The sequence below is a fragment of the Cyanistes caeruleus genome, chromosome 18 (genome assembly GCF_971803275.1).
Source record: "Cyanistes caeruleus chromosome 18, bCyaCae1.hap1.1, whole genome shotgun sequence".
Taxonomy (NCBI): domain Eukaryota; kingdom Metazoa; phylum Chordata; class Aves; order Passeriformes; family Paridae; genus Cyanistes; species Cyanistes caeruleus.
In genome coordinates, this window is record NC_141718.1 from 6626504 (window position 1) to 6642703 (window position 16200).

The window sequence follows — 16200 nt, forward strand, 5'->3', positions numbered from 1 at the left end:
GGGGCCGGGGCCGGGCGGGCGCGCGCGCGGGAGCGGCGCGGGGCCGCGCGTCTCGCGGCCGGATTGGCCGGGCGGGCGGGCGGGCGGGGCGGGGCGGGGCGCGGCGGGCGCGGCCGCGCGGAGCAGTCGCGCCGCGGAGCGCCCGGGGAGCGGCACCGCCGCCGCGGAGCGGAGCGGGCTCGGCGCGGTGCCTCCCCGTCCGTGCTTGGGAATAATGGCTACCGAGGCGTGAACCACGACAAGAAAGAAAGAAAGAAAGAAAGAAGCCCGCCGCCGGAGGAAGCCCCTGGATGGGGCCGGGCTGGCGCTGCCTGCGGAGCTGAGCGTTCCCCTGCTCGGATGCCGGCCGGAGCCGCCGCCTGGGTCGCTTTTTTTCTTTTTTTTTTTTGCTGTTTTTTTACCTTTTTTTGGTGCGTCTGTGGGCTTTTCGCTCCTTCGTGTGTTTTTGGCCCCGCGGGTGATGGACCCGTAGCGCCGTCTTCGCGGCGGCTCCGGGGCTGAGCGGGCGCGGGGGCGCAAACTTTGAGCCCCGGGTTCGGCCGGGGGGAGAAAAAGAACAAAAAAAAAAAAAAAAAACCTAAGGGGGGCAAAAAAAATAAAAAAGAAGGAAAAAAAAAAAAGCGAGGAGACGCTGTGCCTGCAGCCCCAGGAAGAGCGAAGGGAAGGAGCGAGCGGCGGAGGACCGCGGCGGGAGGAGGAGGCGGGGGCCGGCGGGACCCCCGGGGCACCTCCGGGCCGGGAGCCGCGTTGTGCCGCTGCAGGGGGGCCCCGAGCGGCTCCGCTCCGCGCCGCGCCCGCCCGGCCGCGCCCGGAGGATCATCCCGCGGGGGCCCGGCGGGCCGGCGGGGCTCGCCATGGTCTGCGCTCCGCGCGGTGAGTAGCGGCGGGCGGGTGGGCGCCCTCCGGGCCGGGAACCCCCCCCACCCCCGGGGACTTCGCGTCCCCTCCCCGAGCCCCGTTCCTCGGCGGGGGAAGTGTTTTCCAGCCGGGGAGCCGGCGGCTTTGCGGTCAGCCGAGGGGAGGAAATCGCCGTGCTTCCCGCCGGTGTGGTGGCGGCTCCGTGCGTGCGGTCTCTGTGTGTTTCTCTTCTTCTTTCCCTCTTGCGCCGGTTTCGGCGCGGCCGGGGAGGCTGGTTCGGTTTTGCCGGCCCCGGTGGCTTCCTCGGGGTGGTTCGTGCCGCGTTCTCCCGAGCGGGGCCGGGATGCGGAGGGACAGGAGCCGCTCCTTGCCCATTCCCGGAGGCGAACCGAGGAGCGCTCCGACCAGTATTATGGAGGGTTTTTTGCGAGAAACTGGGTGTGTTTAAATAAAACAGAAGACAAGAAAGAGACGCAGCACCGCGGAGCTGCTTGGATGCGATGCGCTCCCGAGCTGCCTTTTTTTTTCTTTTTTTTTTTCTTTTCTTTTTTTTTTTTCCCACCCCATTTCGCACATTCCTCCAGTGCGACCGCATCCCCCTTCCCACCCTCGCGGGGAGGGTGAATAATAAATACTGAAGCTGTGCCTTCCCCGGGGGCAGCGCGGGTGCCCCGGCGGACACGGCTGCTCCCAGCCGCGGGTGGCCGTGCCCGCCCCGCAGCGCGGCTCCGCTCCAGCCGCACATCCCGGCTTGGCTCCGCCGGCTCTCGCCGGCTGCCTGCCGCTGGAGCCGGCCGCCGGATGAGGCCGGTGCTGCTCTGGGATTTCTGGCTGTTGAAAACGGTAACAAACTCAAAAAAAAATCCGTGCCCGGCGGTTTAACCCCTTCGGTGCGGCCACAGCCCCTCTACGCTCGCAAGGAATAGCAAGTCTTAAAATGGTCGTCGTGGATTTTTTTTTTTTTTTTTTTAATTTTTTTATTTTATTTTTTTCCGTGTGTCTTTTGGGCAGAGGGATCACCGGCGCTGGCGGGCCGGGCAGGTTGTGCGGGCCAGGCTGGATCGCGGGGTGCGGGGCTGCCGGGCTCTGCTCCCCTCCCCGCGCCTGCTGCGGGGCCCCTCTGCTTAGCCTGAATGAAAAATTTAATCCAATTAAGAAATTAAACCTTGTGTGTTTAAAGTGACAAATTTGAAAAGGGGAGGGGGAGGCGAAATAAGATTTCCAGGTCACTGGTTAACTAAAGATGGTTTGGAAAAAGAGCTCGGGAATAAGGTGAGGGCAGAGGGAAGGAAGGAAGGACCTTTTTAAATGGCAAAGGCTTGTGTGTCTCTCTGGAATTTAAACTCGTTTTTAGGCTTGTAAAATCTTCTTGAAGTTGTGCATTTATCTCAGGAGGCTGCTTGCCAGCTAATCTTCTCAAGGCATGTCCTGATTTTTTGTAACACTACAGTATCTGAGGTCCTTTTAACCTAATTTTGTAACAAAGATAATTTCTTGTTATGTAAGTTGCTGTTCTGAATGATTGCTTTGGGTCTTGGAGAGCGTCCTTAACTGGTCTCCCCTGTGCCACAGAAACTGGAATTATTTACTCCGTTATCAATTCTTGAAAGAAAGCCTTGCTCAACTGGAAAAGGCTGCCAAGGAATTACAGGAAAATAGAGTCTTCCCATTCTTCTTTCTGGAGAGTTAAATCTCTGGTCATCCCTGATCAGAATTTACTTCAGAGGTTTATGTTTATGTATAAATCCGATTTTCCCCACATACAGACTTACAAGGGTGAGCTGCTTGAATTATACACACGGCATTAACTTCCTACAAGTGGCAGGCTCCTAATGCTCTCTTCAAGAATTTTCTTCTTTGCTGACAGCAGTTCCCTAAAACTGCCCTGTGCTAAAGCCAGAAGGCACCAGCTTGAGATGTCTGATTTTCTTTTCCAGTGGAGATTAATGCTGTAAGACAAGGCAGGCAGTGTTTTATTTAGCTGGATACCAAGTTTTCACTGGTATACAGTGGGGTTTTTTTTAAATTTTATTTTGTTCGGAAGGTGGGCTATTCTGAGTGAAACCTTAAGCCTTGTTTATCTGAGAGGGGCAGTCTGTTCTCATAAACAAACGAAGGAGTGAAATATATCCCAGTGTTATTCTATCAGGACATGCAGTCATCTGCTGGACCTTGTGGCCTGGGCTGGCTAAATCAAATAGCAGTGTCACACGTAGCTCTGGTATTTTGGAGTTAAAAAGGGGATTGGAGTATGTCTCGAGTTCCAGTGACAAACTACAGATATTTAGCAGCAGTTGATAATTATTTTCCTCTGATTTTCAAGAATGTGCAATCTGGAAGTGTTAACTTTGAGCAAGGGATATAAATATTAGTGGTTGCTGCTGTTGCTTTTTAAAGTAAAACCTGGTAGGATGTTTAGTGGTGATATGTTGACAGAAGTGGCAGTGAAAAGGGCTGCATTCTTCAGCTGGCTGGTCTGTGCTGTATGGGACTTTTGGAAAGCACAGATGTGTATGTCATTTTGTACCTTAATTTTTTTTTTATTTTATTTTTTCTTTTTATTCCTTGATTCCCAGCATCCCTGTGTTGAATGACCCACAATATTTAGGGCTTGTGGTGTTTGGATACATTGGAATATGAAACAGTCTTTTAAAATCCATTACAGATTCATTCAAATAAAACTATTTGTAGCATCAGAATAGGAAATGTAAGATGGTTAATTTTAATGACTTTTTAAGTTTGCAAGATCTGAGGTCAGGCAGGTATAAGAACGTGTTACTCCTTGCTTAACAGCGTGTTTGAGCAAAGATTGACATTGTGCACCAGAAATGGAAATTTTAGGGTCTCCTGAAAGTCTTTTTTTATCTTTCTGAATAAAGATGGAAATTCTAAAGTAGGTAAAGAAACATATGGTTTTACCAGAAATTATTTCCTAGACTGATCAATTACTAGGAGATGTAATGAGAAATGTACTCCTTAGGGGGAGGAAGGAGGGATTGCCATTACATAATATCCTTTGGGAGAATTTCTGTATCGCATAATGAGGTTGATGATGGAGCATTTGGGGAAAATGCCTATGGATAGGAATTTGTTCTTCAGATTTCCATCAGGAAAACATATTACTGGGAAACAGGCTTGTTAGAAGTAGTACTGATATGTTAGGTGGGTGCTTTGCCTCTATACACATTTCTTTTGTTCTCATAACTACTGTGTAAGAGATTAGGTAACTGTAAGACTGAAACATCCGCAGAACAAGAGATGCCAGTGAATAATTTCCTCATTTACTTAACACCAAGGGTAAACCATTAAGGGCTTATGTTCTCTTCTAGACTTCGTTGAATTATTTCTGTTTATCTATTGAAAATAGGTCCTAAGGAGAAGTAAATCGCTAGCCTTAATGGGGTAAACTCAGAATTGCCTTACCCTCATGCTGGTGCAAATGAAATATGTAGAAACCTACGTAGGTGATGTGTGGATTCAGCAAAACTTGATAGTTGGACACATATTTTCAGAGTCCATATGACATCCTAAGGATCACCTTGGAGTTGTCTTTCATATGGAAAAGCAAGCGCTTATTAAAAGTTACTTTAATAGAGTCTTACTCTTTTAGTAGCAGTTGCCTTAAGGAGGTAAATAATCCATTTCCACACACCTGCCCTTGAGCTCTGTTGATGCTCGCAGTCCAGGGAGAGGTGAGGCTCCAGGAGCCACAGCCTGGCCCAGAGGTGTTAAAACCAACAGAGGAAAAGGTGAACAGCCTTAACACCTCTGTCACTGCTGGGGAATTTGCCTAATTTGAGCTGCTCATTTAAAACCTCGAGTGCTGGTGATTTTAGCAGTGTTTCAGATGGCTCGGCCAGCTTGCGTCCCTGGAGTCGCAAATGCATTCCAGCTTGGCGGCTTCCTCTGACAGTGGGGTTGTGGGGGCGCAGTGACCCCTGACGGTGTCGGGGGTCGGTCCCGGGTGGGCACAGCCCGGGTGGGCACAGCCCGGGCGGGATTTGGGGATTCGGGGCGGAATTTGGGGGTTCGGGTGCGGGGCCGGAGCGCTCGGGCTGAGCGCGCTCGGAGCGCGGCGTGCGCCACCGTGTGGCTGCGGGTGCGCACTGCGCCAGCTCGGGCCACCGGCACTTGTGTCACTGAGCTGTGCTGAGCCACCAGATCCTGCCCCAGCTCGGGCCACCGGCGCTTGTGTCACTGAGCTGTGCTGAGCCACCAGATCCTGCCCCAGCTCCCGACACCGGCACTTGTGTCACTGAGCTGTGCTGAGCCACCAGATCCTGCCCCAGCTCCCGACACCGGCACTTGTGTCACTGAGCTGTGCTGAGCCCTGAGATCCTGCCCCAGCTCCCGACACCGGCACTTGTGTCACTGAGCTGTGCTGAGCCCTGAGATCCTGCCCCAGCTCCCGACACCGGCACTTGTGTCACTGAGCTGTGCTGAGCCCTGAGATCCTGCCCCAGCTCGGGCCACCAGCACTTGTGTCACTGAGCTGTGCTGAGCCCTGAGATCCTGCCCCAGCTCCCGACACCAGCACTTGTGTCACTGAGCTGTGCTGAGCCACCAGATCCTGCCCCAGCTCCCGACACCGGCACTTGTGTCACTGAGCTGTGCTGAGCCACCAGATCCTGCCCCAGCTCGGGCCACCAGCACTTGTGTCACTTAGCTGTCCTGAGCTGCCCCAGCTTGGGGCAGTGTCACTTACTTGTCCTCAGCCGTGAGATCCATGTCCATGGAAGCGCAAACCACAGTGCTGGCTGCTCACTGCTGATGGGTGTCATACTGTCCATGTTTGTGTCAGGGCTTGGCTTTCCAAAAATTAGGAACACGGTGCTGGATTGCAAGCACTGAGAGTTTGCATGAAGGAATTAGTGACTTTTCTGCACGGTGTAGAAGCTGTTTCTGCACCATTGCCATCAAGGAAATGGAAGATAAGTGTGAGTGATACTGGTGTCAGGACTTGATTGCAAGTGGTGATTTTCCTTGCTGCCCTGTCCTGTTACCTGCCAGCCAGGGCTTCACAGACAGGGACCCCTGCATTAACTGTCTCAGGCACAGGTAGTGACAGCATCTCTCAAGGCAGCTAATGTAATTTTGAGTACAACCTGTGATGGATTGTTCTTGGAAACTTCAACTAGAATGGTGCTGTTGACATGGACATAGAAAAATAGGTTCTTGAAAACACCCATTTTTACCTTATAGGTAAAAATACTGCATGGAAAGTATAACCCTTTCTGCATGGAAAGGGTTAAAAATAAATGTGTTCTTTAATCCTGTAAAAATAAACATTATTTTCTGGTGGGTGGTATGAGGAGAGCTGGAGTTTACACTATGCCAGCATTTCAAGGTGGCTGTTTATGTTGTTACCAAAGATATTTCTAGCTTGCTTACAAAATGAGTTTTTTTTAAAAAATTTGCTTTTATTTTGCGAGTATTCAGTCTAGCTTATGTTCTTGTGGAAAAAGTGTTACAGTTAAATTTCTGTGGAAGGTAGCTGCAAGATTTTTAATATTGAGTTGAAGCAGTCTGGGTACATTGTTTGCCATAATGTTTCTGTTGGGGGTAAAAAACATCTGTACATGAATGCTGTTCCTGCAGTAACTGCTATTCCAGAGGAGAATCGGGGACAATAATGGATATAAATCTGAGGGGTTTTTTTTTTTCCTGGAGGAATCAACAATAAAAAGTGTTTAGGCTATTAAGATACCTGCAAGAATATCCTCACTCCAGAGCTGTCGGTTATAAAGTTATAGTGTATTCTGCCTTCAAAATGGTTGGAAATCCATCATAAATATCTCTTTCCCACATCCCCTCTATCTCCCTGGATGATTGGCTTTCTAGCAAAGCCTTCCGTAGAGGGTGTACTGTAATCCTTTTACGTTACTCCTTCAGTGCAGATTACGCAGCGAGAAATAATTAGGAGATTAATTTTCACCTGTCACTGCCAATAATAGATAACCTTGATACAGTGACAGGGCGAGGAATTTGGGGAGAGCGGGAAAGCGTTTAACCCTGTAGCGATTGCTGCAGGGACCAGGCAGAAAATGGTTGCCAGAACATGACCTCCCTGCTCGCTGTCACGGGAAGGCAGAGGCGCGTGAGGCTTTCAGCTCTCCCGCGGACGCTTCGCCTTTATCCGCGAACGTGCGCTGCAAAATTCGCTCTGTGCCACAACGGTGCCACACGCGCCTGGTGCTAATCAGCCCCGAGCAGCCGTCGGAGACCTTTGTAGCTTAGTCTTTTAATTCAAATGCAGTTCTGTTGCTTTTCATGATTTCAATTCCCAATCTGACTGGTATTCCTAGGCTGCGAGGGAAAGGAGCAAACTAATGAAGATGGCTTCATTAGGCAGAGCGTGGTTTAGCCCTTGCTTCTCTCCAACAAAAGCAGCTGAAAAAACATCCCAGAAGTAACTGGGCTTTTGGTCTTCAGAGAAAGCAGAGCTGAGGTGTTTCTGCTCCCTTTCAAAATTAATTACTAGCTCTCATCAGGTGAGCTTAAAATGCAGCCTGTGCTCTAAGGCACTGAAGGTAAATGGGAAGGAAAAAAAAAAGCCACTCTCCCCACACACACACACACACACACACACACTGGCTTCTTTTTTTATTTTTTCTCTCTTTTGTGCTTAAGTTTACAATCTGTTGAAAATGTAATGGGAAACCAGCCTACAGAAAATGCCATTATTCATATCATCGTGAGCTCATTTATTTTATCTGCAGTAGTAATGATAAGACAGACTGCTTGGCAATGCTGATAAGCTGAGAAATATCTTAGAGCTATTTGTAAAAGTTAAAGCAGATCTTGGTACTGAGAGATAGGGAAACTGATGAGCCTTTGGGCAATCTGCAGAGCTGAAAGCTAATAAAGATTTTAATAGGAAGGCCTCATTAGGATTAGGAAGATCTATTATCTGCGATTTACACAACACAAACAGTGGGGCAACTTCAATTTTTGCTTCTTTGTTCATTAAATATTATTGCTGAATGTGAAGCCTTTTAACTCGGATCTCGATCTCTTCCTCTTCAAGGAGCCATCACCAGTTGATGGTTGAGAAAAAATAAAAGGGGCAGCTGATGTGGGGATGTGTTTGCCACATGGGAGCAATGCCAGCAAGCCCTCATAGTCAGGGACCGGTTGCTTGTTGGAGGTATAGAAATGAAGTTGTTTGCAGGTGCCTCGGTGGCAGGCTTCTCCTTAGTGTCTTTTTGTCTGTTGTGAGCAATATTTATAAACTTCTGGTCCTGAACAGCATCTTTAGAAAGAAATAAACACATTGCTGTTGTGCTGGTTCTCTGGATGGTGACACTGAAATACTGCTGTGGGATAGCCTGACCACCCAGCTCAGCCTGGTGGAGTGGCTCCTTCATTAATCATGATCACCTCATGGATCTCTTCCAGTAGAGGAGCTGTCTCCAGTGCCATTGGGGTTGCTGTGGTAGAAGTAGATGCCATGGGTGAATTGATCTTGGGTAGTTACACACAGGACTGATTTTAGCACATGTGCATTCTTACCCGTGTGATGTAGAAAAGCTCACTTCTTGAGGCTGTGCAAACACCTCATGGGCTCAGTTGCTTTAGTCCTCGTCTAGCACAGTGTGTAAGATTCTTTCAGCAGCTTACTTGCACATTAGTTTACCTGGGTTACAGATGCATTTAATATTTTTCTTGAGGACCATCCAGGCATTTTTTTTTTGTGGTTCAACTGAATTGTAAAGCAGGGGCAGAAGCTGTGCTGGAAAATTCTTTGGTTTGCATTTGAAGTCCAAAACATGTTGTAACCTCATTCTGCTAACCTGCAGGTGAAACCATTTCTACACACAGGTGATGAGATCTAATTGAACCTCTAATGCAGATGAAGGGCTTTGTTAGGTGATATCTGTGCTGGCTGTCAGAGGCCACATGTGTGACCACACTTGTGTTTGGGAGTTGTCTGTTTTCTTCCCTGTGTGGAGCACACACGTGTTACAAGACTCTCAGCTTCCCATTTTCGTGGCACAGACCAGCTCCTCTGCTGCTGCTGGATCAAATAACCCCAGTGGTAACTACAGTAACATTGCTTCCATGGAAAAGTAATGTTTGGAAAGCATGTTCTTGTATCTTCACAGCACCAGAAGCCACAGAGAAGTCTCTTCTAGACTATAGTTTGAGTTCTGCTGGTTCAAACCAGAGCTTCCATTGGGCCTACAGAGAGCAGTGCAAAGATAGATTGAACTCCAAGTGTTCCATCCTCAATGTGCTTAAGGAGCTCAGAGCAGCTGGAGCTGTAATCCCCTCCCCTGTGCCAGCAGCAGTGTGGAGACAGATGGGCAGGGCTGGGAGCACCTCCTGCCCAGGACTAGAATGAGTGTCTGGCAGTGGCTGGTGTCAGTCTGTCGCACCTTTGTAACCACTCACAGGTTCTGTCAGCGAACCAGCGTGGCCTCCGAAGGAAGCAGCGCTGTTTGCACCTAACGTGTTGCTCCAGCAGGGCTGCCATTTGAGACGTTTCTAATATTTATGTTTGATATGAATGAAACTTTTTGTTTTGTCTGTAGACCGCAACGGAACTGGAGCTGACTCGTATCAGGAGTGCCTTGATAACAAGCAAGGTATGAGATCAAGTCTCTCCAACATGGGCACTTGGGACTGATTTAGCTTGATTTCTTGCAGCTGAATTGGTTGCTGTCTCTGTCTCTCTCACTCTGTCTCCCTTTTTTTCCCCCCTTTTTTTTTCCCCCCACTGTCTCCAAGCCAATTCACTGTTAACAGTTCCATGTCAGCTAACCTGTTAGCTCAGGGTCTCATTGCACATTTGTGATAAATCTTGTTTCTAGCACCCCAAACACTCACCTATTAATGGAGGAAGCGGGAAGATTGTAAAACACAAGTAGCATGTGCACTTGCTTGCAGCTGTCTTCTTCCTCGAGGTTTAGTTGCAGAGCCAAGCAGAAAAATATTAAAGTTGAGCTAAGCAAAGGCACATGCTAGGCTGGGTTACCTTAACACCAGACACCCTGTTAAAATTGGTGTGCTGACATGCTGCCTCAGACTTGTCCAGCCTGCTGTCTTCTGCCATGCTAAAGTTGGTAAGAGCTGGAAACATCTCTTGTGACTTACAAGAGAGTGATGACAGTAAAGGAGGAATCTGCTATCCTTTTGCTGTAAACCTGGAAACAAGAGTTGCATCAGTAAAAACAAAAATTGTAAAAAGTACCTCAGAAACAGGACTTCAAATGGCAAAATCATGGATGCTGTATTTAGGAAAAGGGTTGGTGTGTTGTGTTCTCTTCAGATACCCTTTCTGAGAACTGCAGTCAGAAGTGCCACTCCATCACTGTAGCCATGTAATAAGTGTTGAACCTTCTGGTAATCAGGGAGCATAAGCACCCTTCAGTCCAGAATATCATTCGTTATAAGCCACAGCAAAGAGATAAGAGGAAATGCTTATCCTAACCAGGTTATAGGCATCAATTACAGGTCAACTTTTACCCTGCTGTTGACCCAGATCTGTGACAGTAGCTAGAATGATCATTTCCTGAAATTCTGATCCTTCTTGCGTAATTTTCTAAAGTAGGACCAAGAAACAGAAAAAAACCTGTCCCAATTTTGGTGCTTGGTTGGGTTTAATTTTACACAGGTGTCTCCGCTTTCAGTATCCATCAATCAGTGTTACATGTGCTTTAAGTCAAAGCTGCCATGAGTTACATCTCCCCTTGCTTGTTGTTGGGTTTGGGATGGGATTATTTGGGGGGCGGGGGTTGGGATTTTTTGCTTGTTTTATTTCCTCCTCTCAAAAACAAATAAATAGGTACACTGTTTCTTTGGAGGCCTTTATGGTCATCTTATTTTTCACTATTTTTCTCTACTGACTGTAGTAAATACCTAATCATTGCTAAGCTTTCATTTCAGAAGGTACAACTGGAAGACTAATGTGGAAGAACTGTAATCAATAATGGCAATTCTTATTAGATTAAGTTTAAAAGTCTTGTAGACAAGTGTAATTCAGGATGCTCCTTTGATAGATAATTTGTTCTTAGGAAGAACAGTTTTCTCCAGTAACATTTTTCTCGTTGGCTGGGGGAGGCTGATCCACTTGTCATTTTGTAGAAAGCAATCAAGTTTCAGATTTAAAGAAAAATGAGTATTCTCATTTTTGGGAACTAATTGCAGTCCCTTTGATGTGCCAGTTACCCTGATTTATCTGACAGGTGGTATTAAACGGCGTTATATCCATTACTTTCATTTGTCTGTTAATACTCCAGATTTTTCTTGCAGTGTGATAGGTTTCTTTGGCTTCATTGTTAACACATGAGCAAACTGTATCATTAGAAGTACTTTCAATCCAGTAGGAATTGGATCTGGTTTGGGTAATTTACCACGTCCATGCTGCATCATCTTGCATAAAGCAACAACCTTCAAGAATGCAGAGGTTTAAAGGAAAAAGTACACACAGTAACTCGTAGTCAGTCTCTTACTGACTCTTTTATATTTTGTGAGCATGCCTTACAGTTGAATCCACCATTTGCAACAATTTACAGAATATAAAATACATAGCTGACAGTGGACCCATAATTTTGGTTGTTTCTGTTACGTTCAAAACAAAACACCACCAAAGGCTGAAAGTAGCAGTGGCTTTTTAAAAGTATTAAATCATCAAGCGATGTGAAATGCTATTGCCATGGATTCCTTTTATAACAGCATGCTTGTCTCCTGGAAATTATGCTATAATGAGGTTTGGTTTATATATTTTACCCCTCTCCTCATTAAAGTGCTATCTCTCGGAAGAAGCGCTTTGTGTTTTGAAATACTGCGCGGTTAAAACGAAGGCAGGTTTATAACGATTTAATGTACTTGGGAGCCAAGGTTTTGCAGCTTTATGGCAAAGATGTTTTAACAAAGGGCTTTATGGTAAGGGTGTGCTGTATTTTAGTCAGGCAGTTGCTCAGGGGAAAATTTTCAGTGTGAGCATGTCACAGCAGCAAGGAGAAATTCAGAGCGAAACATGCCTCTGAGATCCAGTCTCCAGCTTGGCTGGTATTAAGGCTTAATTCTATGCAGTTTCAAGCCCTGATTTTTATTTCTTTCACCTCATCACTAAAGGGAGACAAAGCCTTGTGCCATATCATGTAACATCACAAGCAGGCCATTTATGCTTGGCATTTTTGTGCTCCAAGGTAGGGTGCAGGAGAGCATGCTGGCAACAGCCACAGGTAGGATTGTTATACCCTCTCAGAATGGAGCTTGCTTTTTCAGCTTTATAACTCCAATATTCATTATTAAAATTGCAACCTAAAAGGCATTTTCTGAGTGTTTGTGGTTTGTAAGTAGAGAGGACAGCAGTTCAGAGCAGTTGCCCATCCACCGCAGCAGAAGACGTGTCCTGGATCTGCCTGTTTCTCTGGGATACACTTAATATCCCATGGTTTCCTGAGAGCCAGGGGGTTCTGCCATGGAAAACAGGTATAAAATTGCTACCAGACATAGTTGTTTCTGGAGCTTCTCAATAGGAACTCACTGTTATTGTTAATAAAACAGTGCTGGTGTAGAGGTTTAGGCAATGAAAAGCCCTTAGTGAGGGCCCTGGAGGCAGCCAGGAGACATCATCTCTCATCCTTGAAATAGTGTGTAGAGAAATTGAGGCTGATTCCAAGTGTTTCATGTTATCATGTTATCATGCACCTTCTCTTATTCATAGAAAATAGTGTTTTACTTTGCTTGAGCAGTCTTCTCTGTGTCTCCATGCCCTCAGCTGGGCTGGTAATGGGTATTTTGCCTGCTGGGCTCCAGCTTTCCAAACAGAGCTCCAGATTCCTGCTGGAGGAACCCAATGCCTTTCACTTTTCCAACTTCTCCTGAGGAGTTTTTCCCCACAGATGAATTAGCTGGTATTTTTCCAAGAAGAACATGGCTTCACCTTTTTTGTGGCACTATTAAGTCTTTCTATTTTTCTTCAGCTATGTTACACCACTTCCTGAGTTCAGTGTTGCTTGCTGCTGTTTGATTTTGTTAGCTCGCTGATTTTTGTTACCTGAAGAGGGAGGATGACTGTAATTTGGAGCAGTGTTTGGGGGAACATCCAGGAGGAAGGATGGTTTACCTTGACAGGGATCAGAATGGGTCTGCAGTGGAGCCAATAGCACCTCTGAGGTGATGGAGAACCGAGTGCTCCTGCCCTGGGTTTGTGCTGTGAGTGGATCCCAGCTGGACTGCTGAGCACAGATAGGATGCCTGTAGCATCAGGCTTGATTTTGAGGTAGTGGCCATAAACCAAAGACTTTTTCATCCTGTTTGCAGTCCCCTGGGCTGTGCAGTCCCAGTGTGTGTCATCTTCTATTAGTCTCGATGCAACCAATGACCTTGTTTGTGTGAGCACATTAAGCACAACATTAATGGCTAATTTGGCTACTTTGGATTCAGACAGGCTGCAATCAATCACCTGAACTCTCCTGACAGCAAATATGCTTGGATGGGATTAAGGAGAAAGGGTAGAATGCCTGCTTGGGCCAAAACTCTAGGAAATTGGAAAATTGCATGTGAGCCTGCGTAGCTGATGTAACTGTAGCACTTGGTGGAAACTTGTTCTTCACTGGAAAAAAAAAGCTGCAAAAGTGAGAAATGTGTGGTCTTCATAGAGGTTTGTTCAGCCTTCTTCCTGCCTGTCAAATGCTGGCATGGTAAACGAGACCACCATGATACAGAGGCATCTTTTAAAAGATGTTATTGGGATAAGTTTAACCTCTTTGAGTTTTTGGATCCCTTTTGATCCCCAGCAGGATTAGTTTCAGGATGGCAAAGATTAATTATGAAGCAGATAAATAAAAATGGCAGACTGGCATATAGCTGGACTGGAAAGTACAGTCAAAATAGTTCTGTCACTGAAGATGTTATTTCCATTAAGTGTTTTGAGATTTAATATTGATTTCAGTGAAATTACCCTTGAAAACAGATTTCCTCCAAACCTTTATTTTTATATATTTGTTTTGGAACTATTTTTGGAGGCAGAAAAATGAAACTCCAGCTTCAAACAGTTTTTATGTTTTGAAATTGGCTTTTTTCACCATATGAACAATTTTTAAAATATTATTTTTATTTGTATTCCAGTCATGCCTGTGCATACTAGTTAAGGGCCAAATGTCATTTTGCCAACCACAACGCAGACTGGGGGGGATCAGTTTCTGCCTGAAAATGCTTTGGGTGTGTATTTCTGATGGGTTGCATTGATTGCCAGTGCCTATTTGAAGAAAAACTCAGCAACATTCTCATTTTACAATATGTTGTCTGCCTTTTTGTTTAAAGAATTATAAATAAATCAGCAGATTTTCCACAAAAACACATATGCTTTCTTCCTGATGAACACAATGATGCACCAAGAATCCTTGCAAGAGGCCTTCAGTCTCCTTCAAGTAGAGGATAGGGTTGAAACTAAAATTTTAAGTAACTCCCTTAAGAAGGATGCTGGTGGAGCCTCCTTAGCAGAAGAATTGCCATTTTCTGACTAATTTTTTTTTTTTTTGCCAGCATGGGAACAAAGAAAGAAAGGAGGAGGCAGAATAAAAGCCTGTGTGAGTGTACATACAGAGGCTGCAGCTCTCTAGACTGGTAATGGTATCTGGAAAGGGTCCAGGCTGTTGTAAATATGAACTTTTGTCAATATTCCCCAAGCTTCTTTGGACTCTAGGGTGGGCTTTATTAGCTGAAGGTCACACCATTGTGCTGTGTCCCTCTCCTGAGACCTCTGATACCTTCCTGAAAGGACAGCCCATTATCCCTGGGCTTAGAAGCCAGCTTTCTCTTCAGTGGTGCTGAAGCTGATAAGCTTAAGAGGCATATTTCATCCCCCCACTGCTGCTTTCAGGAAACAAACAGTGTTTATCATTCCTGATTAATTCCAGTTGAACAAAAAAATAAAATAGAAGGCATGTGTGTGTGCACACGTGCACAGGGACACAGCTGAAGTTTTTTTTGAGGCTGTTCTTGTGTAAGGTCAGCTCACAGCACTGGCCACAGCCAGCAGTGTCTGGAGCTGTAGATTTGCTTTTCTTGGGTGCTGTGTCCAAAGATGGATTGAGTTAGAGGATCCTGGACTGCAATCAGTGTGAGGAGAAAGGGGTGGAAACGGGGATGGGGTAGCAGCAGCCTGAGCATCAAGGCTGGAATTGATTTGTGGCAATTAAGCATTAAGGTCTGCAAGAGCAGGCCCACCCGCTGGGAGATTGGCTTTCCATCACCTGGGGAAGATGAATGGCCCCAGAAGAAAAAGGGGCAGGGATTTTGTACTCAGCTACCTGAAAAGAATCACAAAACCACCATATCTCACTTCGGTATCTTGCAGCCCTCTTTATCATAGCTAAATCCCTTTGCTGGGAGTTGTGTGCGAGCAAGTTGGCAGATAAAAATGCTAGTTGCTGCTGCTTTTTCTCCATTCCTCTCTTTGGCTCTGGCTTGAAGTCTGCTTGGAGGTGTCTTACTGACTTTCTTGTTAGTCCTCTATCAACAGGACTGCGTTCCCTACATGGCTCTCAATTTCTTAGGGTTATTTTTTTTCCCCTTGTACAGATATGCAGAGTGTGGAATTAATAACAATGAGTAACACGTGCAACAAATCACATATTGCCCCTCTGTGCTGATGCAGCATGTAAAGCACCCAGGTGGCCTGTCCCAGTGACCAGGTCACCCCCCCCGTGCTGTGTGCTCCTCCAGCATGCCCTTGATGGGCAGGACACCTCAGCTGGCTGTACATCTCGAGGTTTTTGAGTGGAAAATGAGAGTACTGGCACTGTCCACAGTCCTGTTCGTTTGGATGAGTGTGTAACTGCAGCCCAAGTCAGGTATTTTGGTCACAGCCCAAGCTGGGTCACAGATCATCTAAGTAATGTATGTTGCATCACATTTTCATTTCGCTTCCAGAGTGGGCTGTGTTTAAACCAGATTCTCTGTACTGAGTTTACAACTGGCTTAATTTCCTTTGCCAGAACAGAGATGGAACAAAATTAAAAAACAATTTTGCAAAGCTATATTTACTTTTTACCAGTGAGGACCATATTTAAAGATGGATTTTGGTACTGTGTCTCCAGTGCTAATGTAAACAGGGTCTGATGGGAAAGGCTGTAAAATAATAGGGCTGTTGGTCATGTTTGGGGAAAAAGAAATTTCCATAGTACATTTCAAACTGCAATAGCTCTGAAGGTTTGGCTGGCCAAACCCAACTAGCGTTTCTGATTTAAAATTGCTCCAGTAGGATGCTGTGGACTGGTGGCCCACTAGTAGCATTTTTTCAAAGATAAACTACACAAGCCTTTGTGAATTGGGGCACTTTTGTGAATTGGGTTAAACTTGTCATTCTTCACATGAAATAGAATACAG

At 46.2% G+C, this 16200-nt stretch overlaps 1 protein-coding gene across 43 annotated transcripts in view; it reads left to right on the plus strand.

The window, feature by feature from the left end:
- The window catches only part of FBRSL1 (fibrosin like 1), a 502421-nt gene that overhangs the window by 397645 nt on the left and 88576 nt on the right, over positions 1-16200 (plus strand). For 28 of the 43 annotated variants that reach the window (XM_086856113.1, XM_086856114.1, XM_086856131.1 and 25 more), the window contains one exon: positions 9393-9446. The exons of the other annotated variants lie outside the window; for them this stretch is intronic. In XM_086856113.1, coding sequence (XP_086712239.1) covers positions 9393-9446 — 54 coding nt within the window. The remainder of the gene's footprint in view (positions 1-9392; positions 9447-16200) is intronic. 43 annotated transcript variants of the gene reach the window in all.